The sequence below is a fragment of the Propithecus coquereli genome, unplaced genomic scaffold (assembly GCF_000956105.1).
Source record: "Propithecus coquereli isolate 6110/MARCELLA unplaced genomic scaffold, Pcoq_1.0 Scaffold18, whole genome shotgun sequence".
In the NCBI taxonomy this organism is placed as follows: Eukaryota; Metazoa; Chordata; class Mammalia; order Primates; family Indriidae; genus Propithecus; species Propithecus coquereli.
Window position 1 is genome coordinate 9,403,643 of NW_012142745.1, and position 26,725 is coordinate 9,430,367.

General features: G+C 40.4%; 1 protein-coding gene across 1 annotated transcript in view; it reads right to left on the reverse strand.

Moving 5' to 3' along the window:
• Positions 1 to 26,086, reverse strand: part of LOC105808760 (thiamine transporter 2-like) — a 54,289-nt gene extending 28,203 nt beyond the window's left edge. Inside the window, exons 1-4 of the mRNA XM_012642491.1 lie at positions 25,912 to 26,086; positions 9,185 to 9,342; positions 6,097 to 6,874; positions 2,293 to 2,485 (exon numbers count right to left, since the gene is read on the reverse strand). Coding sequence (XP_012497945.1) covers positions 2,293 to 2,485; positions 6,097 to 6,874; positions 9,185 to 9,331 — 1,118 coding nt within the window. The 5' untranslated portion in view covers positions 9,332 to 9,342; positions 25,912 to 26,086. The remainder of the gene's footprint in view (positions 1 to 2,292; positions 2,486 to 6,096; positions 6,875 to 9,184; positions 9,343 to 25,911) is intronic.
• Positions 26,087 to 26,725: the final 639 nt, after the last annotated feature.

Below are 26,725 nucleotides of genomic sequence, written 5' to 3' on the forward strand. Positions count from 1 at the left end.
TCTTCCTAATCCTTGTTAATACTTTTTATGTGCTTGTTATTGAGAGAGGTGTGTTCATATTTGCAACTATGAGTGTGGACTTGATTATTTCTCATTTTAGTTTTGTCAAGTTTTGCTTAATATATTTTGAGGCTATGTTATTCACTGCCTACAAATTTAGAATTGTTTTATTCATCTAGTTGTTAACACTTTTTTCATTATAAAATGACTATAAAATTTACCGTAATGAAAACATCACTCTGTTGTTATTATTTCATCTGATATTAGGATAACTAAACTAGCTTTCCTTTTGTTAGTATTTGCATAGTGTATCTTTTCCCATTCTTTAACTTTCAACCTTTTGGAGCCCTTCTTTTCAAGAAGTGTGTCTTCAAGGTGACATAATTAAGCTTTGATTTTTAAAATCCATTTGGCTAACTTTTAGTCTTAAAATTGGAGTAATTTAGTTCAGGCATATTTTAATGATTTTACTGACATTTGGATATTTGGTTTTAAACTTACTATCTCACTCAGGGCTTTCCATTTGTCCTGTTTAATCTATGTTTCTTGTTCTGTTTCCTGCCTTTTGTTCCTTTAATTAAGTGTAAAAGTACTTTCCTTCCTTTATTAGCTTGTTAGTAATATCTTATTTTATTATTCTCTTTGTGGTTACCATAGAGATTATAGCATGCATTTTTGATCTAATAGAGTCTATTCCAAATTAGTATTTTCACCACTTCTTTGACAATATAAGGCTTTTGCAATACTTTAAATCTATTACTCCTCCTTCCTTTTGTGTTGTTACCATCATAAATTTTAATTCTACATATATTTTAAAAACTAGAAGCATTATTACTATCATTTTGAAAATCAAGATTTACTTAAATTTACTCACATATTTACTCTTTACTCTTACTCATACTTTACTCATACTTTACTCTTACAGTGTTTTTTATTATTCCTGCATTATTGCAATTCCAATGTTGATCATTTCCTTCTGCCTGAAGAACTCTTTTTATGTGTCTTTCAATGTGAGCCACAATAATCTTGCTTCATTTTTGTTTGTTTTATAAATGTCTTTATTTTGCCTTATTTTTTGGAGAATATTTTTGCCGAGTATAAAATTCTAAGTTAGCAGTTCTTTACTTTCAGCACTTTAAAAATGTTCTTTCATTGTTTTCCGGCTTCTGTTATTTTTGATGAAAATTCAGATGTCATTCTTATTAATATTCCTTTAAAAGAGATGCATCTCACCTACATTTTATAGACAAACAGACTGGAAAACTTTAAAGCCAAATAGCATGTCAAAGATGCTGCTGCCAGTAACGTTAGGTCAAGGAAAATATTTTCGGATGTTTATCTCTGATTAACTTGCTAAATAAAATGGAGCACATTGTCACACAGGAAATGAGAAGCAACAACCTTATCCCTTCACGTGTTCTCCAAGCAACATTCACCACCTCCTTAGCTTATTTTCTTTATTTTTTAATTAATCTAGATCAAATATGTTATATTTTTATACTACTATATGATTTTATATGTGGTTTCATTGAGCTGCTTCAATTCTATAACACCCCTGAAAATATTTGATAAATTGTTTCAGGAAGAAGTAGATATGCTTTGACTACTAAGCAGGCAAGGAAAATTGGGAGTGAAAGCTAAACTTAGTCAAAATTAGATAGAATCACATCTTTTTTTTTTTTTTTTTTTGAGACAGAGTCTCACTCTGTTGCCCTGGCTCGAGTGAGTGCCGTGGCGTCAGCCTAGCTCACAGCAACCTCACACTCCTGGGCTCAAGCAATCCTACTGCCTCAGCCTCCCGAGTAGCTGGGACTACAGACATGCGCCACCATGCCTGGCTAATTTTTTCTATATAGATTTTTAGTTGTCCAAATAATTTATTTCTATTTTTAGTAGAGACGGGGTCTCGCTCTTGCTCAGGCTGGTCTCGAACTCCTGACCTTGAGCGATCCACCCGCCTCGGCCTCCCAGAGTGCTAGGATTACAAGCGTGAGCCACCACACCCGGCCTAGAATCACGTCTTATATTACTTTGTTAAGTAAGACAAAATCAAACCTAAAGATACACCATTGCTTATTAATTGTGAGAACTTCAATTCCCTCCACCCCCCGATTAGTAATCTTAATCAAGTCCCAAGAGAAACCTGATTAAAATAGGAATATAGTTCCATTGTCTCTTGTAGGAAGCATTAACTATAACATTGCAAAATGCTATTCAGAGGAACTGGAAGAATAAATAAACATGTTTTGTTGCTTCAGGTTTAGATAATTGAAAGAAATGGTAAATACTTATGCTGCTATGGTTATAAGGAGCATATAACTTGACTTGAATATCAAAAGACTGGCATAGCACACCCAAATATTAGTTGTGAAATGCATGAGAAATAGAGAACCCGCATCTGCTGCTGAGAAGATTCCCAAGGCCAGCTCTCCCAGAAGATCCCAGTTGACTTTCACGTAGCCCACTGTGAAGGCTGCTATGGCCCCTGAGAATAAAGGAAGTAACGTATATTACATCTTGTTAATCCACGTATAGTAAGGTAGCATGCAGTTGTGTTAAAATCCACATTACGGAAGCACTGAAGCATTTCCAGGCTATGATAAAAAATGCTGACTGTGAACTTTGAATGAAAAATCACTTGATTCAGCTCTGTGAACTATACATATCTTTTTTTCTTAAAGTTTGAAATAGACCAACTGAGTTTGGGTTTGCATAAATCACAGACTGGAAAGGACCCATGGAGGCCATTTTTTCTTTACTCTTCCCTTTGCAGATGATAAAACTCAGGCTTAGAAACCTAGTGTGAAATAAAAACAAATCCGGACTCAGATAGGGGAGGCTTTATTTAGAGGAAAGACTATTGCAATAGAAAGAATGCTCTGACTGCAGAAATCTGCAAGTGTTTCAAAATCAAACAGAAAGGGGGTTTTCTTTCGTAGGGCAAAGGAGGGGCAGGCAGAGATAAGCAGCATCTTTGCAGAGGAAGCCTGACCAGCGAGGGGAAACAGTCAGTGGGGTTTGATAGGGAAGTGTCCCACTGTGGTCAGCCCATTCCCAGGAGGAGCTGATAAGGGGGGCACATTCCACATTTTTTTGTGTGTGCTTGCTCAGTGCTTAGGGCCTGTAGGAAAGAGAGGAGCCTAAGTAGAGTCTGATCAAGATAAAACAGAGAGTGAAAAATGGGAAGCTGTGAATGTTTGGTCACTGGAGTTGAGCAAGGGCTGTAGCCGCGAGTTTCCTAATCTGGGGTGCCTTCTCTTCCACCACATCCTTTCTAGTGCCCTGTTACTGGCGCTCTAGCAAGGATGGCTTCTCTCTATTTGCCCTGGTCTCTGTTTTCTTTCCTCTCTGTGATATCATTTGAAAAAATTTTTCTCAAGATGCCTGATAGATACCGAACTTCTTTTCAAGAATTCTCTCTGCCTATTTCTTCCCCATTTGTATGTTTGATCATTCTCTCCTTTATTTGTTCATTCATTCATTCATTCATTTATTCACCTAGCAAGCATTTTTGAGCTTCTCTGTGAGTAGCAAATTTTGTGTCCTTGCTTTGAAAACAGTACAGTCTAGTGGGGAAATTAGAGAAATAAATTTACAGTTTTAATACAGTGTGATAAGGATTATAAAAGAGTTCTCATCCTAACCCAAATCTAACCCTAACCCTAATCTAGTGGTTCTCTAGTGGTCCTCCCTTCTAAGGGACAGGTGACAATATCTGAAGACATTTTTGGTTGTCAACGACTGGGGGCATCCTGGCTTCTAGTGGGTTAGAGGTAGATAATGTTGCAGAGCATCTTACAAAGTGCAGGGCAACCCCCAACGATAAAGAATTGCCCAGGCCTCAGTGTCAAGGGGCTGAGGATGAGAAACGCTGATCCAAGCTCTGACCTAATTGACCAAGTGTTTGGAATTTTCAGAAAGGGAAACGAGAAGAATACGAGCCCAACAATGGGCCCTGAAATGTTCAATAAATAGGTGGGTGTGGAACAACCCAACTTTAAAATAAATATCTTCAAAGTCTCATTTGATGTGAAAGCTTTGCTCTGTTGGGAAAGTAAATGTGCATTGTTGGGCTCACTTCAAAGACAGCTCTGGGCTCTGCCCTTCTTATGTTGGAGTACTGACACCTGCATCAGCCCACTGCTCGCTCTCTCCTTGCACCTCACGCCTTTTGGAAAAGTGTTTCAAATTTTGCAAAATATATTATATTTTGGGAAAGAGAAAGAGTATCTAAAACCCCCAAATTATTGTAGTTTTTTAGCCAAGAAGGAAATTTTACCCAAGCAAAAGGCCCTCGGGGGGGCTTTAAGGGTGAATCCAGTAGTGGGAGCTGGAAACCCTCAGTCCCCCAGGGACCTTCTCAAGGCTCCTCTAGGTCGCTCAGCCTGCCTTTTTCCTGTCAAGTAAAATGCAATGTCAGAAACCCATCCTTAAATAAGGGTGCAGCAGACACTTACGAGCCAACTCAAGGGAAAGCAGTGAACACTCAGGTGCACACACACCCACCAAGAGGGCCTGCCTGGCCCACCAGCTCACACCTTGCCTTTCCTGCAGGGATCTTTGCCTTCTGCTGTCATTATCACCATAATCAAGGATTCCTACTTGTGAAGGGGTACTGTGTCCCTGCTTATTACCAATGACAATGGAATAAAAATGTAATATGCATGAAAGGCCAGGCAGAAAATTACGCAGGCTAGTACAATAACTTGGTTCTGGAGAGGAGATAGAATGAGAGGTTATAGAGTTTATTCTGGAGTTAATTATTGTTCTAGAAGATACTTGGGTTTGGTGGGGAATGGGGAAGCTGAGTGTAGAGAACAGGCTTAAAGCAGAAGGTAACAAGTCTTGGCAATTTCCATATGTAGGGTTAAGGAAAGATGCAAACGTATTATTTGTCTTGATTGGGAACCTTTGAAATGATAAGGTAAGAGCAGTAGCTTTCAAATTTCTTTGACCAATGAATGCCTAAGAAAAAAATATATTTTATATATCGACCAGCACATATATGTTTGTGAACAGAATTTTTGCAAAACCAAATGATAAAAGCTGATATGCTCCCAACTCTATTCTATTCTATTCTTTGATTTTGAAATGCTGGCCAGCAACCCACTAAATTGAGTTCAAGATCTGCAATCTATAAATAGATAGTATATATTTTAGACTGTGAGTCTCATATCCTTCTTTTTTTTTTTTTTTTTTTCCACTTTTTTTCCCTTTTTTTTTTCTAAACCCCTTAAAAATGTAAAATTATTAGCAGTGGTAGCCCATGCTCATAGTTTCCCCACCTTGTATTAATGGTCTGCGAACCACCGTTTAAAGACTAGAGTTGGAAGATTAGAGAAATGAAAGAGTTTTGATGGTTTAACCTTAAATCATCTAACTCTCCATGGCCAAACCATATTTGGCCATGAGGACATCAACTTGTTGCCCCTGTTTTTAGGGATGGGTGAAACCTTCCCTTCTATGTATACCTTTATCAGCCTTTTATTATATTAGTTGCCTACTTTAAATTTTGTGACAAAACTCTTCTTTTTCAAACTCTTTAGTGTTTAATGTTGAAATCACTACAACAGGGTTACCTAAGAATACAGTTGGGAAACTGTATTGATATATTTTGTGTTCAAGAAAACTAAATAAAAAAAAATTGGTTTTTACCTAAGATACTACAGTATACAAATACTTCTGGATGCATGATCCCTTTTGATCTTAAAAGGTATATCGTGAAATAAGCTAGTATGTATCGTTCTGGCTTTTTAGGAGAAGAGAAACTGGATTGTTAGAGTTTTAATTGATTTGCCTACTTGGCGAGTGATAGAACATGGATTAAAAACTTGAACCCATTTATTTACCTGGCCTCTTTTTTATGAACAGTGAAAATATCACAGTATTAATAAATAGGTGTTGTATACTTTTCCTAGCTTAGGTCTTATAATACCAGTTCCTCTTACTTTCTTACTTTTTTCAGGGTTCTATAGCACCTGAATTCATTGATTCGGGTTACTTTCAAACAGTTCTAATTTTCTGCCACGGAGTATCTGAGCTACCTAGAGCAGCACATTTTCTACATATCGATAAGATAAAGCCTTGTGTACTTACCCCCAAAGGTTGCCAGGGCTTCTACTGCTCCATTATATATTGTAGAACTTTGGGATGGTGCCTTGTAATCCCACAGGATTTGAACATAATTTAAAACCTGGTTGAAACCTGCTGTGGAAAAAGCCCACCACAGGGACCAGTAGAAAAGATGCTTTGAGGAGTAGCACTCCTTCAAATCTTGGAACCACTGCACGAAAACTCTCAAAACCACATTGCTTGGTGTTGGGCTGCTCAATTGGTTTCCTAGTTCTTTGTGATCCTTTTGAGTTTCCCCTAAGACAGCATCCTCTCCTGGTAGCTTTTGAGGAGCTTCTTTGTTGGGTTTTGCATGAAAAAACATGCTCTTCTTAGGCATTGGTAGAAAAAGTGAGAAAAAGAAGGCCACAGAGACAGAGGCCAAGGATATGACATTGAGGTAAAAGTACGACAGGTTTGCCAGGGATACCAAGAGTTGGGCCAGCACGGAGGCTGCCGTGTAGGCCACCAGCGTGACGCTCCGACAGTAACCGCTCACTTTCTGATAGTGCTCTGGGCTGACCACGCTATATATGTAGGCATAGTAGGCCACCTCGGTGGCGGTGACCATACCGTAGAAGAACTCGACAACCTGCATGGACATCACTCCTTGGCCAAACAAGAGCAGCAGCCAAGTAATGATGAAGCTAATCCCTTGTAAGACAATGACGGGCTTGTAGCGGACGTAATCGGTGAGGACAAACACAGGGAGCAGCAGCACCAGGTAAGAGTACGTCCAAACGGGAAAGATGTCTTTTGTGATCTGCAAGATTCAGTAGGGGGACTGTGAGGACAAAAACACCAGGAAGTGAAATGTACCCTAGGTCTCTGACACATATATTATCAGGATGACATGTATCAACCCCAGGACGCATTGGTTGGTCCGTGACAAAGTGGGTCTAATTTTATACTTTACATGAATTTCTGACAGTACATTGAAAGCTATGGCAAACTGAAATTTGAGCAAACAAATTGCAAAAATGACAGATATTCGTAACACATGCAGTCATACTACCAGGTGTAAAACACAGAGCAACTCTTGCTCTTGAGTTATATGCCCCTTACATTTTTTTTTTTTTTCAGACAGGGTTTCGCTCTGTTGCTCAGACTGGAGTGCAGTGGCCCAATCATAGCTCACTGTAACCTTGAATTCCTGGGCTCCTAGGCTCAAGCAATTGTCCAGCTAATTTTTAATTTTTTTTTTTTGTAGAGATAGGGTCTCATTATGTTGCCCAGGCTGGTCTTGAACTCCTGGCCTCAAATGATTTTCCCACCCCAGCCTCCCAAAGTGCTGGAATTGCAGGTGTGAACCACTATGCCTGGCCTGCTTCTTAAATTTGTAAAATGTAATTTGATCTGCTTGAGCTATTTAGGTTGAGAAAAGAGGTCACAGTGCATAAATTGATCTTTACAAAACTTAACTGTATTTCCAGGGCAATTCAGGGCTGCTTGGGTGCTGTTGCCTATGAGCATGTAACAAAATAGTTCACTCTTCTTCAAAATCAGAATCAAAAGGTTACAAAGGATGTTTCAGTACTGGAAGAATCTGACCATCTTTGTTTTTTTGATCCTCATCAATCAGTGCGTGAGCAGACCATTGATATACTGTCTGGGTGATAGGCAAATATAAAACAAATGACCAACTTGTTACTGACTGTCAGGGGAATACATGCTGGAGTTTATCTTCTGCTCTTCCACAGTCTTGGCTTTACTATATTAGGCTGCTCTGAAGGAACCATGAGAAACTACTTACTTAGTAGCTCTCTTGGTCAGGTCAATTTTGGCCACAATTTCTCATGGAACTGGTTGCATTAGTCAATTATCTGAACCCATCAGTAGTAATGATTATTTTGGTTCCTACCAGGGGAATGCATAGTGGATAGAAGATGACATAAAGGAGGTTGGGGTGGACCCTCTTAAATCCTTGTTCTCTCTGAATTTTCGGACAACTGAAATAAATCTACAGGTTTGCTAAGCCTGAGATTGTTCTTTATTTTGACCTAATCTGCACCCTCACTCCTTGAGGTAGACTTTTACTCAAGTGCTTTTGAAGTTTAGTAGAACTTTATTCTTGATCTTTTTGGCTGTTAGGTGTAGTCACTAACATGGGAAAAGCTGCATTACCGTTTCGCTTTTTGTGACAGTATCTGGTGTCCAAATCCAGCCCATCCATACCTTTCAGCTAAACTAGTTTGCACCTAATGACCTTCAAAATTGGCATGCACTTGTGTTTATTGTCAGGAAAAATGGTGGACTGGTTCAGTGAGCACTTTCCTTGATGTGGAGTGGAGGAATGTGGATGGTGGCTAGGAAAGAGAGGCAAAATAAGATAAAATCATTACACTCCTTGGCTGAGTAACCAGCCTGTAAAAGTGATGTTAGTGAACTTTTTTTTCTAAAGAAACCAAACTGATAGAGTTCCTTGTCTGATCTTATTATTGCTCAATGGCTTAAAGCAGTTATTCTCAAACTTTAGTATATATCAGATCCACCTGGAGGGTTTTTTAAAAAACAGACATTCAGATTCGGTAGGTCTGGGGTAGGCTCTGAGAATTTACGTTTCTAACAAATTCCCAGATGATGCTGGTGTGCTGGCCCAGGGACCACACTTGGAGAAGCACTGACTTAGAGGTTTCTTAGGACTAGCTCTTATGACCAGAGTAAAAGTTACAAATAGCCTTAATATTTATAAATAAAGAAGGGAAAATCTTCAGAGGATTTTTTACATGCTTTTCAGTAACTTCATCCCTACCCCTCTCAAAATCTTATATTATCTTCTAAGGCTTATATTCTTAAGTGGGGAGGAATTATCATTATTAATGATAATATGCAATGAAGTCCTGGAGTATTGTTTTTGTCCAACTGAAAGATTAAGTAAGGTTGTTTCGCACCTACCCTGTTTTTGTTGTAGCTAAAGAGTTTATATTTTTACATGAAAAATACATAAAAATCATTAAAGCCCATTTGTTTTCATTAGTGATTGTAAGAAGTGCTAGTATTTTGCTCTTACCCAAGGCTTGAAACATAGTTCTTGCTACACTTGATTGAAAGATAAGCATATTACTTAACTTACCACACTGAGGCTTATATTTTTATCTGGTCCTGTCAAGTAAGGTACGACAAATGGCTCTGATGGTTTCATCATTGAGAAAAATCCAAATAAGCAGAGAATTACAGTGGGAAAAACCCAATGGCTTGACAAAGTTTGGCAACAATTCATGGCGGGTGAAACTGCCACAAAAGAAAAGAGCAAGTAAAATGACTGATCATCAATGCAGTTGATTTCTTTTCATAAAACACACATTCTCTTCCCCATGTTCCTTTTGTCCTTCAGTTTTACAAATGAAAGAAAAAAATGAGTGTAACAGTGAAAATATGTCACAGGTCAAAACACAGGAACCTGAGTCTTCACTTTTGGGCTTCTTTCCCAAAGAGAAAACTAATGATGATTAGTTGGAAACAGTAAGGGATTAAGTTCAGCTGGAACGGTGGGGTCACTGACGGAAAAACGCCTCAAGTATTGTTCAGGTAAGTCAGTCAAATTCTCCTTTAGTTTTTCAGAATGAGAAACAATCAGGGAATTTCTCGTAAGGCAGAAATCTTGGGCAGAAGATGGGAAGGTAAAATCGGTAGACTTGAGACAGGGAAGAGAGTCTCCAGTAGACATATTTGCCAAACAAACATCTACTTTGTGCTCTTCCCCCCAGGACCCTATTAACATGTAGCTATTAATGAATTGGAAATTCCTTTTAATGAGTATTTAAATATGGTGAATAAAAAAGCCTTTGGGGAATAAAGATTTATAAAGCAGATAGACTCCTTGCTTTTTCTAAGTATCAAATTCCAAGTGAACATTGGCTTAGCCAATAATTTAGAAGCCTAAATTATTTTGAACTGTCATCCACCCAGGTGATTTTTGTTTTTTTAATACCTATTTCCAGAAGAAGAATTACATGACATCTAAACAAGATCACATCATGGATAAAATTCAAACACAACATTTACAAGTAGTTTTCTGAGACGATATTTCAGCCCCCACTCCAAGTATTTTTCCCCTTTATGTTGCTAATACTGAAGAGAGATAACTTTTGTTCAGAATGATAGGACTCAGGGTTGGCTGACCCAAGGAGGGACAAGGGTGCCCTTTCGAAAGGCACTCAGCAGCTCCAGATGAGATCTCACTCAGTCTTTGGCCACTTCCTGAAGCCTTCCTGACCCTCTCCAGTCATCCCTCCTTCTCTTAGGCCTCAGCTCATTCCAGCCCTGGCGAGATATTATGGGGTGGCAGCTAAGGCCATGGACTCTGGGGTCAGTTAGGTCCAAATCCTTCTCTGTTACTTACAATTACGTGATCTTTGGCAAGTTACCCAACCTCTTTGTACCTCCTCTGTAAATGGGGATGATAATGTGTTGTGAGGATTACAGATGTTAACACATGTTAAAACAATGCCTGTCATACACCATGCAGTCTGTAATCATAAGCTATACAATTTGTAGCACCGATGGCTTTGAAAGGTATTGATGTGTTGACACTCACATCTCCCTGTTAGGCTGGGAGCTCCTTGAGAGCAGGGATTCAGCATTTTCACCCCAGAGTCTAGAACTGTATCTGACCCATCAAAAGTATCCCAGATGTGCTTATTGAAAGTATAGTTAGTGGACTAGAGTTTTCAAACTGATCAGAAAAATTCAAATAAGATGTTTTGTGTGTATTCAAATTATTTACAGTTGTTCTCTGGAGTGAGAACTATGAGCTGCCTTTTGATTCTCAAGGACATGTAGGTTACTCTTAAAGCAGTTTTGGAATAATGAAAAAAGGGTTTCCTGGTGAAAAGAACATGGGTTTTATACTTAAGTAAATTCAAACTTCCATTTCACTCTTTCAAGTTGTGTGACCCTGGACAAGTTTCTCTGCATCTTGGGGCCTCCATCTTTCTCACCGGCAGAGCTGGATTTCAACGTCCATCACATGGGTGTAGTCACGGGGAAGTTTCCTGGCATAATGTCTGCCATTGTAGCAGGTGCATAACCCGAGTTAGATTCCAGCCTCTGTGTGAAAATCCGCATCTAGATTCCACATCAATGGATCAGGGAAGTAACATCTTTAAAAATAGTGGCAGCGTGGGCCTCTGCAAGTTGGTTTCTATTAGAGCATGAAATGCTTAAGCCACAGTCAGGTTCTTAGAGCCTGGAACCATTAGGTTTTAAGTAAGTTTAGCAATTGAGATTGTTATTTACACTGATTAGTGCTGGTGGCAGCTAAGGGGAATAGCCAGGAAAGATTTCTATTAATCCAAAATAATCCTCTGGAAAGTGAGATATTAAATAATTGTATACTTTATTGCTGCCAGATCCATTGTAGTTTTTGAAAGTATTTTTTAGAGAATATTAATTCCTGGGATACTACTAATAAAATTCAAAATAGAAACACACAGTTTCTAACAGGGTTTGTAGGCAGGAAATCTCAAATCCTCTTTTTGAATCAGGTGTTGGCATGGGCAAAATAATCACTTACCATTTCTGAGGACCAAGAGAGACCATGGCTTTAGGTTTTTATGTTGAAAATAACTCCTGATTCCCCCTCTAACATCGGCAGCCAGTTTGTAAAAGCAGAATGTTTAACCTAAAATGGGTGGATTGGTTGGCTTGACTAGATTAGGGAATCCATCACCGCCACAGTGAAAGGGCTCACATAAGACGCGATCGCTGGAGAAACAGCTACAACAAATCTTCTCCAGTGTGGGATTTCGACTACTCTGGTTAGGATGGGTACTAAGTTTGCCCCTGCTAGTATCTTCATTTATGGTAAAAAGACAGTGCGTGGTGGGTCTTTATTTTATCTGTCAGTATTCTGCCTATGCAGCCTCTCTGAATTGAACAGCTTTCTTTATGGCCCACGGAAAATGAATGACTGCTCAGGAAGAACTTTGAAAACATAAAGAGTACAATATTCCTTGATTATGTGGTCTCTCTGAGATTGAAGGGGGCAAGAAACTCAGCATAAAAAATTCGAACACTCCTTCCTTAGGGTTCTTTTTCTACTTCTGGGATATTTTTCTCTTTTAAAAATTAATGGCAGAGTCCTAACTGTGAAAAAAAAAAGACAAACTGTGAATTTACGAACCCAGGTTATCTTAGCGGCATACTTTTTAATAGGTTAAGCAAGTAGTAATTTTTAGTTAATTTTTAAGCTTCTGCTTCAAAGGTCATTGGAAAATCAGTAAAAATGTTACCAAAGAAATGCTCTGATTTGCTTTGAATTCTGTTAGAGTGCGAACATCTAGCCTTCCGAGGAAGGTGGGCACATTGAGAGTAGTGGGTTTCTGGTCCAGGCCGCTGGTCTTTTCTAGTGTTGTTCACATGGGGAGTCCTGGAGCCTGGGGGCTCTGGCTGCCACAGAGCTCGTGCACTGCCCAGAGCAGGTGGGTATTTCATAAACATCTCAGCTATTACTGTGATGTTGGCCATCAGATATTTTTTTTCTGTTGTATTTAATCATAGTTGGCTGACTTTACTCAAATTCCTTAACTCTCCTGAGTCCCACTGAGTAAAAGAAGATAAAAATCATCTACTTTATTGTTGTGAGGAGTGAGAGCAATAGGAGAGGACTCAAGGAAGCACCTGATATAATAAATGCTACTGTCTTTCCCTTGCCTTTTTATTTGCAAACCTGGTCTAGTCTGAGCCACCCAGGAAATCACAAAGTCCAATGAATTGCTGATAAGATTAAAAAGCTCATAATGTCAGACCTAGCTAATCCGGATTGTTGATCATCCATACAAAGTCAATGTAAAAGGTTATAAAGTCAATTTCAAGGCTGTAAAAATACGGAGAGATTGAAAAAGTAAATTTACAGTATAATGAAGAATGCAAGAACTATTTCTTTAAGGAATTACATTGTCTGAAAGCACTTTATAAACACTAACTTGTAAGAAAAATCATGTCATCCTTATCTGCCCTTTAATCAATTTTTTACAGTCCTCTACTCCATAGTTCCCTTCATGGGGAACCCCTGTCAGTTTGGTTAGGTTTGACTCAAAATACATGCTTTCCACACACATACTTCCCCATTCAGATGTTTTACTAATTCATGTTGGTTCTACTCTACATAGTCTAAATTAGTGGATTTGTATCACATGTACTTTTTAAAGGGTTGCAGAAAGGAAGTGACCCTATGCTCCAGCTCATCATAACTCAGTATTAAAAGTACTTCTACCCAGATTACTTAAATCAGCATTCTGCACCAACACTTCCCATCTGAACCCTGGCCTGCCCTCTTTACTGGCAGTGTTGGTTAATACACACTGACCACAACAGCGGTGAGGCAGGTTTTCCCGTAATTCAGTTCAGTAGTCACAGCACTGATCTGGCTGTTTGGATGCCAGGACCTGGGACCAGGAACTCATTTCAATGGCATGTTTCTCTATTAACCAGAAAATCACAAGGATCAGTGAGCTGCTGATATCAACTTTGATACTAGGAAGTGGGGTACAGCTGTAACACTATGTAAAAATGTGGAAGTGGCTTTGGAATTGTGTAATGGGCAGAGGTTAGAAGTGCTTTGAAGCGCTTGATAGAAAAAGCGTAGATTACCTTTAAGAGATTGTTGATAGAAATGCAGACATTGAAGGCAGTTCTGGTGAGGGCTCAGAAAGAGGAGAGGAGAGCTGCAGAGAAAGCGTCTGTTGTCTTAGAGAAGACATGATCATCACACACAGAATGTTCCTAGAATTAGGAGCATTAAAGGTGCTTCTGGTGACATGCCATTGGACGCTGGGGAAAGGTGATCCCTATTATAAAGTATCGGAGAACTTGGCTGAATTATGTTGTGCTGTTGGGAAGAAAGTAGAACTTGTAAGTGGTGATGAACTTGGATATTTAGCTGAGGAGATTTCCAAGCAAAGTATGGAAGGTGACGTCTGGTATCTCCTTGCTGCTTATAGTAAAATGTGAGAGGAAAGAGATAAATTGAAGAGGGCACTGCTAAGCAAAAAAGGAAGCAGGACTTGATCTGGAAATTTCTCAGCCTGTCCAGATAGTATACTATAGAAATAGCCAAGAACATGGTACCACAAATGTTTGCTAATTTAAATTCATTATTTTTGAATTTAAATAGGACAAATGAGTCTTTATATACAGAGTGAAATTTTTCAGTTCGTTTTTGTACCTACTCATAAATAAGTAACTCGTGGATACAATCGACTATCTCAGCTGAAGCCAGGAACAGAGATGCGGTTGTTCAGGAACACTCTGTGGAGGGCCCTCTTGTCTGATGACTTAGGTCCCAGTGAATGGCATGAGAGGCTGACAAGGTTTTTGAGAATTTTATACCAGCAGAAACAGTACCAGTCTGGACTGGAAGGGACAAAACAAAAGTAAGGGAGAATGACTTAAAGGCCAGAGCCATGGATGCAGAAGCCTTGGCCAACAGGACCTCTTCAGGGTAGGGCCGCTGGCCTGGTGGCCCAACAGAGTAAGGCTGCCCCTGCAGCAGGCCCAGAGGAAACACCTTCACACCATGGAGGATTATTCTCAGGTCTTAAAATCTAATGGAACTTGCCCTCCTAGGTTTTTGACTTACTTGGGACCCAATTTCTCCCTTTTGGAATGGAAGTATTTGTCCTATACCTAGATATTGTATTTTGTAAGCAGATAACTTGCTGTCTGATTTCACAGGTCCACCGACGGAGGGGAGTTTTGCCCCAGGGTGAGTCATATACTTGGAGTCTCCTCCTTAACTGATTTGGAGAGTGAAATTTGGGCCTTTGAGTTGATGATACATAGATGAGATTTTAGACTTAAAGTTGATGCTAGAATTGTGAAGACTTTTGAGGATGTTGGGATGGGGCAAATGTATTTTTCATGTGGGAAGGACATGAATTTTGGTGGGCCAAGGAGGACTATTATGGATTGACTGTGTCCCCCCAGAAAGCTATGTTGAAGTCGTAACTCCCAGTACCTCGGAATGTGATGATATTTGAAAATAAGGTCATTGCAGATGAAATTAGTTAGGGTAAGCTAAAGTCATACTGAAGTAGAGTGTGTCCTTACTCCAATGACTGGTGTCCTTGTGAGAAATGGAGGAGACACCTAGAGACAGACACACCCAGTGGGAACATAGCCACGTGAGGACAAGGAAGAGACTGGAGTGATGTATCCACAAGCCAAGGAACACCAAGGATTTCTGGTAAATGCCAGAGGCTGGAAGACACAAGGAAGGATTCTCTGCTGTTGGTTTCAGAAAGTACGTGGCCTTGTCATCATCTTGATTTCAGACTTCTAGCTTCCAAAACTGTGGGACAATACATTTATTTTGCATTAATCCATGCAGTTTGGCACTTTTTATAGCCACCCTAGGAAACTGATACAGATTCTGATATACCTAATTTGAATACTTAATCATTTGTACAAAAATGTGTGACTAACTTCATATTAAAAATTTTTCCTTTAAATATGCTCTGTCCTGGCTTTCCATATATCAATACTTTCATTATTTTTTAATTTAAATAGGACAAATGAGTCTTTATATACAGAGTGAAATTTTCCAGTTTGTTTTTGTACCTATTCATGAGTATCTTTAGCTAGGCAACGAATGTTTGTTATGTCCTGCATGGTAGTTGTTTGAAAACTTAGGTGTTTTCATAAAGATGACAATGTTAATTTTTTTAAGTTGAATGTTATATGAAATGCAGAAATGATAAAGGGGTGCCTAAGCCATTCAGGTGGCCTACCTTTTTAAGAAAATGGCAATTTTCGTATAAGAATGTATAAAATTCTTATTGAGTCATTAGTTATAAATTTATTTTACCTTGATTTTTTCCCTTGAAATACCAATGTTTCTAACCATTGCTTTATTTTTTACTGGGTCTGTCTTCTTTATCCAGTTGTCGTGTTTTGGGAACAAGTGTAGCACAGTGGCAATGAAGATGTTTCTTTTGTGGGAAACTGGTGCTCCCGGGGGACCTGAGGCAGGATCCATGCTTTCAGCCAACAGAGCCCTCACCCACCCTAAGTGCTCAGGCAGCCTCTGGGGAAGGAAGAAGGATGACTAAAAGGAAGAAAGCCATTTTTCTTGCAGTTGTGGTGAAATTGCACTAATCCATTCATGCACTTTTATCCAGTCTCCCCAGTCACGAAGAGAGCATAATTTCAGCATGATTGGTCAGAATAAAGACTTGTGCTGGAAATACCATCCTGTGTATGTGTTAAACACAGTTTAGCTTTACAGAGTTTTCACCTCTACTTCTCAATGCAAGGACTGTCTTTCACAATTGGCATTATCACCCCAGAACTTTTCTTTTAAAGAAAAGATGACCAGGTCTATTCCAGAAACTTCTTTTGTTATTCACGGCAGTGCTCCAGTGAAATTGGGTCTAGTGGTATTGTTGGAATGAATGTAACTCCTGTTGAATCTGAAAGCACAGCATAAAGTGAAAACTGCTGAACAAATGCTAAGTACAGAAACTCTTCTGTTTACGAACTCTTTTGTTTTCAACAGGCTATCTCCGCATCTATTTTGATTCTCTTAATTGAAAGTGACATGGTACCAAAAATTACTATCTTCACCTTTGGGTATTGGGCTGAGTTGCGATTTTGTTCCTCATCTGGAGGGATGCTGCTTGCTTGGCCCCATCCCCCGTTACTGACTCAGTGGGACTTGTGGGAACGGGGTGGGGACCAAAAATTTTTATTTCTATCCAATTCCCAGGAGATGGTAAATGCTGCTGGTTGGGGACCTCACCTTGAGAGCCACTGCTTAGCAAATAGCAGTCTTGGCCGACTCTCACGCTGAACGTTTGAAAGAGATTTCTGTAGTCATTTTGGCTTTACTTGCTTTGAAGTTTACACTAGAGGGCAGTGTGATTACAGCTGCTGGGATGCTGAGCAGATAAACTTCATACCAAATCCAGCGCAAGGTTTCCTGACCAGCCTAATAAACTCCTGCTTCTGCCCAGGTTTTGTGTTTTGTTTATTGGTGTTTCATGTAGGAATTTGTAGGTAAGAAAGATTCTGCTGCTAAAAATAAGTCTAAAGGCTGCTCTCTCCTGTCTCTTTATTTTAAAGTGTATCTGTTAGCTGGAGAGCTGAGGCGTCTGGGTGTGAGATTTTATTTCCTATTATTTAGAAAACTTTAGAGTTGAGAAATAAATTTGGTCTTTGGCCGGGCACGGTGGCTCATGCCTGTAATCCTAGCACTCTGGGAGGCCGAGGCAGAAGGATTGCTTGAGCCCAGGAGTTTGAGGTTGCAGTGAGCTAGGCTGATGCCACAGCACTCTACTCAGGGCAACAGAGCAAGATTCTGTCTCTAAATAAATAAATAAAATAAAACAAAATAAATTTGGTCTTTGAGCCTACTGTTTCTAAACATGTTTTCAATGACCCCGTTTCTATTAATAATAGAAATAGGATTTGAGACTAAATAAATCTGGAAACACTGAGTTAAAGTTATACAGGCTTCTTTTACTGGAATGTTCTTCAGAGGCTCTATTTGTACGCTGGGAGGAGGATGCAGTATGCAGGACCACTGTGGGAAGAATGCCTTTTGGGTATTTTGAATAGGAAACGCCTACCTGGTCCTAATTCTTCATCTTTTACAAAAGGAATTAGAGACTAGAAGAGAAAATGGCTCTGGGTAGTGACAGGATCTGTCTTGTCAAGGGATTTTCCACAGGACGAAAATGTTATTACCTGCGGGACTGCATGCAGTGACAGCACCCAGGAGAGTCAAGTGCATTCCTCTTCCGGCCTGGGCTCCTCCTGTTCCCTCTGGTGGAACAGCTTACCCCAGGCACCTGCAGGCCGGGCCTCATTACTGCTTATAGATTGTGCTCAGGTTCCAGCGCATCGGAGTGGACTTCCCTCAGACCGCCCCGTCCAAAACGGCCCTCCTTCACTCACTCTCTATTTCCTGGCCTTACTTTATCACCACCTGCTATTATTTTTTGTTTCTTTCTTCCCTCTAAACTATTAATAGAAGAGCCACAAGGTACTTTGTCCATCTTGGTGTCTGCTATATTCCTAGTGCTTTGTAGGTACTCAATTAACATCTATTGAATGATTTAATGCCATCAAAGTATATAACATCAGATTGATTATTGTATCAGAGTTCTCCAGAGAAATGGAACCAATATGTTTATATATAAATATATATAGCACATTATATATAAATAATGTTAAATGTGTTAAAATGTTAAAAACTGGTGTCTTTGGCCGGGCACGGTGGCTCACGCCTGTAATCCTAGCACTCTGGGAGGCCGAGGCAGAAGGATTGCTTGAGCCCAGGAGTTTGAGGTTGCTGTGAGCTAGGATGATGCCACAGCACTCACTCTAGCCCAGGCAACACAGTGAGACTCTGTCTCAAAAAAAACAAAAAAAAAAAACTGGTGTCTTTGTAAAATGGTTCTAACAGTACCCAGATAATCTCAAGGTTATATGAATTTATAGAAAAATTTCCACTTACATTTCTGGGATAAAACATACAATATCTGACACTTTCTCATAATTGCTTAAAGGTAATGGTACTTTGTTTTTATATACTCTGGTCATGTTAGAGAATATCCTACCAGGCTTCAGGAAGTTTGAATTTAAATACTATTAAGATAATGGATATTTGTGTTTACCCAAAGGCTTCTCAGAGAAGGAATGCTATGCTGGGTTTGACTGTAATTAAGATAACTGCCTTGGAGAATACTGGCTGCCTTTTATTTTCCACTCTCCGGATCTCACAGGAATGCTTCTAACTGGCAGACTGACCTGCAACCGTACAGGGAAGGGAATTCAGGCAAACGTCATCCTAGGTTTCTTCCATGATGGAAGGAGGAGCCCCTGGCAGGTGCTGGTGGTGTGTAATGCTGAGTTGCAGCAGACAATAAAGCACAGGACCTTCGAAGAGGTTTTCGAAGTCCACTAACTTACCATAAGGTCCCCCTTTCTTTCTCCTGCTGAGTGTCCCAGGGTTTCATCTTTTCTCCAGGGACCATAAGGCCCTCCTCCTTTGCTGACCCTAGGTAATGGGGTGGGGAGTGGAAGGGTGTATGTGTGTGTGTGTATGTAGTCTTAGATATAAAAGAGAGCCTGAAAATAAATGTGATGTATTAAATACTCGCCTTCTGGGATTCTTGGGCAGGACTCAATCCTGTCTGCACTGAGAGAGAAAAGTGTTTGAGAAATGCATTTACACTTACTCACTAGTAACAATCAACTAGTCTTCTGAGTAATGTCACTTTGAGGGAAGGTTAGAGATAATGGAAAACGATGCTTATCGGAAGAGAGTGAGTGACCTTGGGTGCAATTCCAGCTGTCAGTGGGAGGATGACCTTCCAGATCACACTGCATTGGCTGCCATCCACTCTGCCCTTGCACAAGGTGGGCCCAGATGAAGATAGCCTTTTTTGGAGACTCATTAGATGATGTGTCCTCTTCCTTGAGGTAAAGTAAATACTGTTCCAATTTATATCCATCAAGCTTTTGCTTAAACAGAGTAGGTGGCAATGACAATCAGAAACTGGATTACATCCATAAGGAACAATGCTGACAAGGAGAAAAATTTGCCAATGGTTGAATTAATGTTGACTACTTCCCATCTACTTTGACCTCACAGAAAGTGGGGAGATGCTCTTTTCTGTGGGATGCTTCTGGGGTTTTCTAGGTCTTTCTCATGTAAATAATTGATGAGATGACTTTCTGGCTGAGTCACTGTGAGCCTTACTGGGGTCACTCATTTTCTGTGCTCCAGGAAGCCCACGTTCTCCTTTCTCCTGTTACGTTTCTGTCTGGTCTGACCACGTGTTTTTTGTACAACTCCAAGCCTGGACTTCCAGGCTCTTCTTCTCCATGCTTTTCAGACAACTAGGGTTATTTCTTCTGTCTCAGAGATGCTGAAATTCCTTTGTCTTTTCTCAGCACTTGGTCTGCTCTAGGCCTCCCACTCTCTGAATTTGCTGTGAGAAAGTCAGGAATAAACCTCATAGAAGAAACATAATCTCCCACCTGGTGGGGATGGAAGAGGAGAACAGTCTCGGAGAGAGGAGGTGATGAATAGGAAAAACCGTAGAAATGGAGGCAGATGGTACTGAGGGAGAAGGGAGAGGGAATCAGTTGCCACAACTAACAAAGGGAGCAGTTATGCTGCTAGTCTGCTTCAGGTTCCCGAGTCCACATACAAGTTTCACCGTTTTCTAGCCATGATCTTGTGCACTTAGATGTGGTAATTGCCATTGTCCTTGTTCCTCATTGCTGCCCCCTAACAACTATTCTCAACTCGTTGGGTGAAAATGAAAATGTTTATTTATTTGAAACTCATTCCACTAGACCCTTCCTCATATCCACCGATCTCCTGGTCTCTTCCTCAGTCATCAAACTCTCTGGCATCAGTTCCTCATCGAGGTCTTGCCATTATCTTGCAGTCCTTCAACATCCGCGTGGGAGGCATCTTGTCCTTCCAGTCCCTCAATCTCCTCATTTCCAAAGACTTTTCTTTTCCAAATTCTCGTGGGCAGTTCCCGTTCTCCCTCTAATATAAGGAATTTAGTCCCCTGGCTCTGTTTACAGCCATTTCTCCTGCTACTTGATTAACTGCTTCCATTGTACCATCCTTCAGTGTCATCAAGATACCTCCATCCTTCTTCCAGTCTCCCAGCTTTCTTTCTCCTTCTTCACTTCCCTTATTATTTCTACAACAATCACACCAATGCCCAAAACTCTACTGTCTGTTCATGTTTTGGTCATATCTGTGTGGAAAAACCCAATTCTAGGAAAAATCTTTTATCTGCTTTGTTTCTGCTTGCTACAGAAAATCACACAACAAAACAGAACAATTTCGTTTTAAGTTCACAATCTCTAACCTCAAGTGGGATTGAACAGTGCAAGGTACTCCTGTGAGGTTTCTCTACAGGTTGACTGGTTCTTCCACTCTCTACCTTGGCAGTTTGATACTTTCTCTGTATTTCTCAATTTTCTAACTCCCCCAATACCCCCTCATGCTCAAGACTATAACCTACGGCACAGAGAAAAAGGAAGCCATCAAATGCAATCTCCCTCATGCTCCCAGCAATGTGCAAAATCCTCTACCTCTGCCTCCCTTGCCTCTCAGCTCTGTGATACTGGAGAGCTGTCTCTTCTCTCTGGGGCCAGTCCCTTCATTGGGACATGGTGTTCCTGCTCCTTCTCCCTTCTGAGAACATTTACACTACTGTTCTTTTTTTTTTTTTTAAACATTTCACTTCTTTTACTTAAATTGATATTTCTCATTGAAAAATTTATTCAGCATCTTCATTTTAGAAAGCCCTCTCTTGTCCCCCAAATCTTCTCCAATGACAGCCTGAGATCTCTCCTCTCCATTACAGAAAAACTTCTTGAACAAGTTTTCTCTGTTGACTGTTTCTGTCTCCTCTCCTCCCTCTCATCTTTTAACTCACCTGAAAGTATCCTGTCCCCTAAATGGAAACATCTCTTGCTAAAGTGAAAAATGACCTTCATGTTTGTAAATCCAGTGAAATATTTCAGCAGCCCATTCCTTGACTTCTCAGCGTCATTTGACACTACTGACCACTGCTTCAAATGCCTTCTTCCCTTGACAGCTGTGGTAGCCAAAATCCTTTTAGCTTTCATCTGTTGCCTCTGGCCTCTCCTGTGCATGCACTGTGCATACTCATTCTTCTCTAAGGAAGCCATAATTGGAGGTCTTCAAAGGTCCATCCTTGGCTCTCTTCTCCTTATACTTTCCTTTTAGGCAGTTTCATCACTGTTCCTGGCTTCATTTCGTCTATATGGTACTGACGCATTTGTATGTTCAGCAGAGACATCTCTTCTAGATCCCAGACCCTATATGTCAGTTGATATATGACATCAGCATATTCAAACCTAGCTCACGATCTTCTCCAACAAATCCAGTCCTCTTCCAGTGTTCTCTATCAGAATACTGGTATCACCAAGTCTAGAAATTCCTCCTCCTATAACTGCATATTTGATTCTTCCCCATGTTCTATCAATTTTACTTTATATAGTTCTCAGATATGTTCTTTCCATGTCTACTTCTAATATCTTGTTATCATCAGCACAATTATCTTTGGTCTGGATTAATACCTAATAACTCTTCTCTCCGTAAGTTCTGGCTCTCCTTCTAATTCATTCTCCACCTGTGGCCAGAGTGATCTTTTCCAAAGGCAAAAATAATTATAATTTTTTACTTAAAAATCATGCAACAGCTTTCTTCCCTACCATGGCCTACAAGATCTCATACATTCTGCCCCTTCCTCCTTGCCACAGTGCCATCTTTTTTCTCTTTCTCTCCCTTTTTTTTTTTTGGTGGTGGTAGCTGGCCTGTGGGCCCAACACTGCTCCCCCACCCCTGCTGCAGTGCCATCTTGAAGCACATTTTCCCTCATGCCAGCTTTTTGCCACAGTGGCCATCTTTCAGTTCCTCAAGAACACCATGCTTCCCTCTGCCACAGAGCTTTTGCTATTCCATCCGACAGTGTATTTTCCCTCACCTTTTACCCCAGGTGTATACTTTTCATTCTTCAGCTCTTAGCTCAGGTGTCATTTTCCCTAAGATTATCTTCCAGTCCAGGTCAGGCTCTTTTGTCCTCTCCTAGACAGTCTGCTCACAGAGAGTGTTTCTTAGCTGGTGATTGCACACTTATTATTGTGCCTCTTAGATTCACAACCAAGTTCCCCATTAGGCTGTGTGCTCCATGGCCCACCAAGGATCAAGTCTGTTATGGTTGCTTGTAAGTATCTCCCCAGTGCCTAGAAAAGGGTGTGGCAGAGTAGGGACTTAATAAATATTTTTTAAATAAATGAAAATGTACTGAGTCCCAATTGTCTCATTTTATAAAATAGAGACCGTAATATAAGCCTCATAGGAATTCTGCGAAGATGAAATGAGACACGTATGTATACAGAACCTAGCGTGGTATCTGGTATTTGGTTGTTGTTCAACATAGTTTTCATTCCTTTTCTTCCGTTCTCCTTTTTCTTCTTCCATTTTATAACTGGCAACTATTTACCTGCCTTCATTAGTAGGAAGTGTGTGAGTGTCCCGTGGTCCGGAACCCGGTAGATGAAAATAACGAGTAGAGGTCTGGGGAGGGGTAAAGGGCTTATCCCTAAATCCCGGAGTGTTCAGGGGGCTCCCTCAGGCTGTGTTTCTCCAGACTGTGCCCCACTTTCATTATGTCCAAAGTAGGTGCTTCTGCCAGGGGGAAGTGACAGGGAGGGCATCTGTTCAGAATTCGTCATAGCCCTTTATTGTTAGAAGGATGGGCCAGGGTCTGGGGTTGTGGAAGAGGGCTGAGGTTTCCACAAATTGTCAGAGGAAGCCTTGGTGTGGAGCCCCCTTCTTGGCTCTGTGCCCAGCCATTGGAGCTGATCGTCAGCCTCGGCTCTGAGAGCTGCTGGGGAGGCTCCTGGACCTTGAATCCTGCCTCTCAAATGCTCAAACATACACACTCCTCCAAGTCTATCTTTATTCCAGTATTTGAGTGACTGTCCTAGCTTATAAATTTATGTGCCTACTTCATCCCTTGTTCCTGTCATGCAGGCCATTTAGCCAAGACTGCAATGGGTAGCTTTTAGCATCATATTCACTTGGGGAACTTGACAAAAATATAATTGCCTGGATATTCCTAGAGCTTCTGATTTAATAGGTCGGGTTGGAAGCTCAGGTATCCACATGGTTAACAGGCACTGGCTGTACTGATGGAGTGGTCACAGTTTGATGCGGTAGACCTTGTTTCTAATCCTTTGCAAAGTTTGCAAAGTAAGTATTGTCTCCATTTGGTGGCGGAGAAAGCAGAAACTCAGACTTACAATGGCTTGTCCAAGATCCTGTGGTTAAGAATCAAGGTTTTTAAGGATTCAAAGCCTTTCTTCTTTTTCTTCTAACTGCTGGGTTGGAGCATGACACTCTCAGTCCTTGTCTCATTTCTTTCAGGTTGTTCCACGATCTTGTTTACTTCCTCCTCTTTCCTTGCCGGCTACTCTCAAAGGTCAAATCTACGCAATGTATGACATCTAAAATGGTTGAGTATCATTAAATGGTTACTTATTTCCCCAAGCGATAGTAAGTGGAGCATGAATTCTTGAAATCAGTTCAATGGATCTTTGAACTGTTTAGGCCAGCAAATGCTGTTTAGCTCAAAGTGATCCTGTACTATTTACTGCTGGTGACATCTACTGAAAGAAGTTGGGATTGTCAAGCTTCTAGTGATAGGGTGTGCTTCATTCTCATCTGTAAAAGTTCCTAACCGGCAAGTTCAGAGGTAGGGGAGAAAAATCTGCACTGACAGCCCGGAGACTCCTTAGCCCCTTCCCTCGGAGCACATGATCCAGCCTGGGTTTTGGAGGTTGCTTCAAAGATGTTTTGCCTTCGTCATAGCACCTAATAGTATATAATTCTGAGTAAATGTAGCACCCTCTCTCCAATCTGGGGCCAATTATAACAATCAATGAAATTTTAATTATCATTCCCCTTATACAAAGGACTCCCTCTATAGCAGACCTAATGAAGAGTAGAAATAAGAATTCCACACAAATTACTATTTTGCCATTGAATTTTCTGTTCTGATATAATTTTTTCCTTTCCTTTGGAAGGAATAATGTTCCATGTTTTATTTTATCTTATTTTAGAGCTGATTCATTCTCATCCCTTCTTTGCCTCTATCTGTTGTACCATGAGTAGGTCTAACTGGTGAAACTTATAAACACAGTTCATTACTTTGCATCTTTATTTCCTGGGTTTGCCAAATAAGATACTAATCCTTCGATATCTACAATAGCCATCAGTAACACACAAAGTTGGTACACCAAAACTCCATTTACCATGGAGTTCTGGTCACATACAGTAAGTTCAAAACAACATACAGATGCCAACAAAGCCCAGGCCTGCTGGCAGTTGGCAGTAGAGCTAATCTTTTTGCTGAGAAACAGAGAAGAGTATTAAGAAGAAATGAGGTGAACACAAAAATCTGTGCAGTATGCAATCCTAATACAAACAGCTGGGCCAATAGACTATATTTATAACCAATAATAACACAAACACTGTTCATGGCTTTTTGACTTTTAGAATTGCTCTATTGTCAAATCATGAAAGGCCTGTCAGCAGTTACAGAAGGGAATAAAATGTTATCAACCCAGATATGGTGAAAACAAGAGACAACAGAAATTGAGAACTGTAAGAGGAGAAGAGAGATGAAGAGGATTGGATTCCAGTATCCTCATTTAGAAGGTGGGAAGGAAAACGATAACGTCTGAGTAGAACAAGAGATAAAGAAGATGGTAAATGATTTAACAAGACATGATTGACAGAGGAACTCAAAACAGCGATATGCCTCTATTAGGGAGTCACAATTTAAGTTATCTAAATCTTTAACCATAGTAGCCGTAAATAAATGGATGATTTTGAAAACAGATAGATCAAGAAAAAGGGTCTGAGTGTATTGTCTAGAGATGGAGTGATATTTCCTAAGTTAAACCCAGGAACAGAAATTGTTAAGAGCATTGCCAGTGGTTTCCTTAAGAGGGGAACTGGGGCTGAGGGGGAAGGGCAGGAGAGAGGAGGGTTGCCTTTCCTTAGATGCTTTTATATCTCCTTTGATTTATTTGCTTTGAGAAAACGTGAAAAAAAATATATTTAAAAATGGATGATACTTTATCAGAGTATCACTGATGCACACTGATAAATTATGAAAAATGAACTTTCTCCCAGCACCATAACACCCCATCCAGGACTGGTCGAGCAGAGTGGCTCTACATCTGGAGAAACCAGCGTGTGAAGGAGCAACTAGAAAGATGACTTACCTCAGTTGCTTCTTGCAGCAGGTGAGTAAAGTGCGGCTGGGCTTACATTTGTGGTCTTGAAAGCAAGAAGAGGCTTTACATAAAGGGACAGCGGTGGCTAGCAACACAGGAATTGAGAAGGTGAGCCTGGACTTCCGTGCTCCACTCCACCAGGACATAAGGACAAGCCACAGTCAACCACAGTCTCAACCTTCTGGTAAACAGGGCAGACTGGACAGATAGCACCTGCCACCAACCTCGATTGAGCAATGAAGCACACGGCAGTCTTCAGCAGAGGAGAGGGAGGGACCAAGTTGGAGTTCCATTACTACAGATTTATGAAACCTCCACCTTGGCGCTGGGAGAGACTTGTTATGCTTGTATGAAAAATGAATCACTGCTATCATATCAACAACTTCTTGAAAGCTAAGTTTTCAGATTTTCTCAGTATCTAACTTTGTTGGTGACACAGGACTGCTCATATTTCTGCTATTTCCCTAGTTTCCTAATTTAGTCTCATGCTATGGGTCTTTTCCAAAGAAGTCACAACTTTCTTCCTGGTACATCTCATTGGGAAGCATGTTTAAGGGTCCACACCCTCCTTTTTTCCCTGTGGCATTTGACCTTAATTCCTATATTCAAAGTTAGTTGCATTGTTTGCCTCCTTATCATTTTCTTGGATAAAGTCTCCCTGTCCGCAGGATCTCAAAAGCAATTTATTCTCATAGGATCGAGGATCAGACGTCTGCCTTCCTTTGTTGCAATTATTCATCACTGCCTTATTTTTCCTGTTGGATCACTTACAACCTGTTCTGGAACCACCTCCTTTGAGACG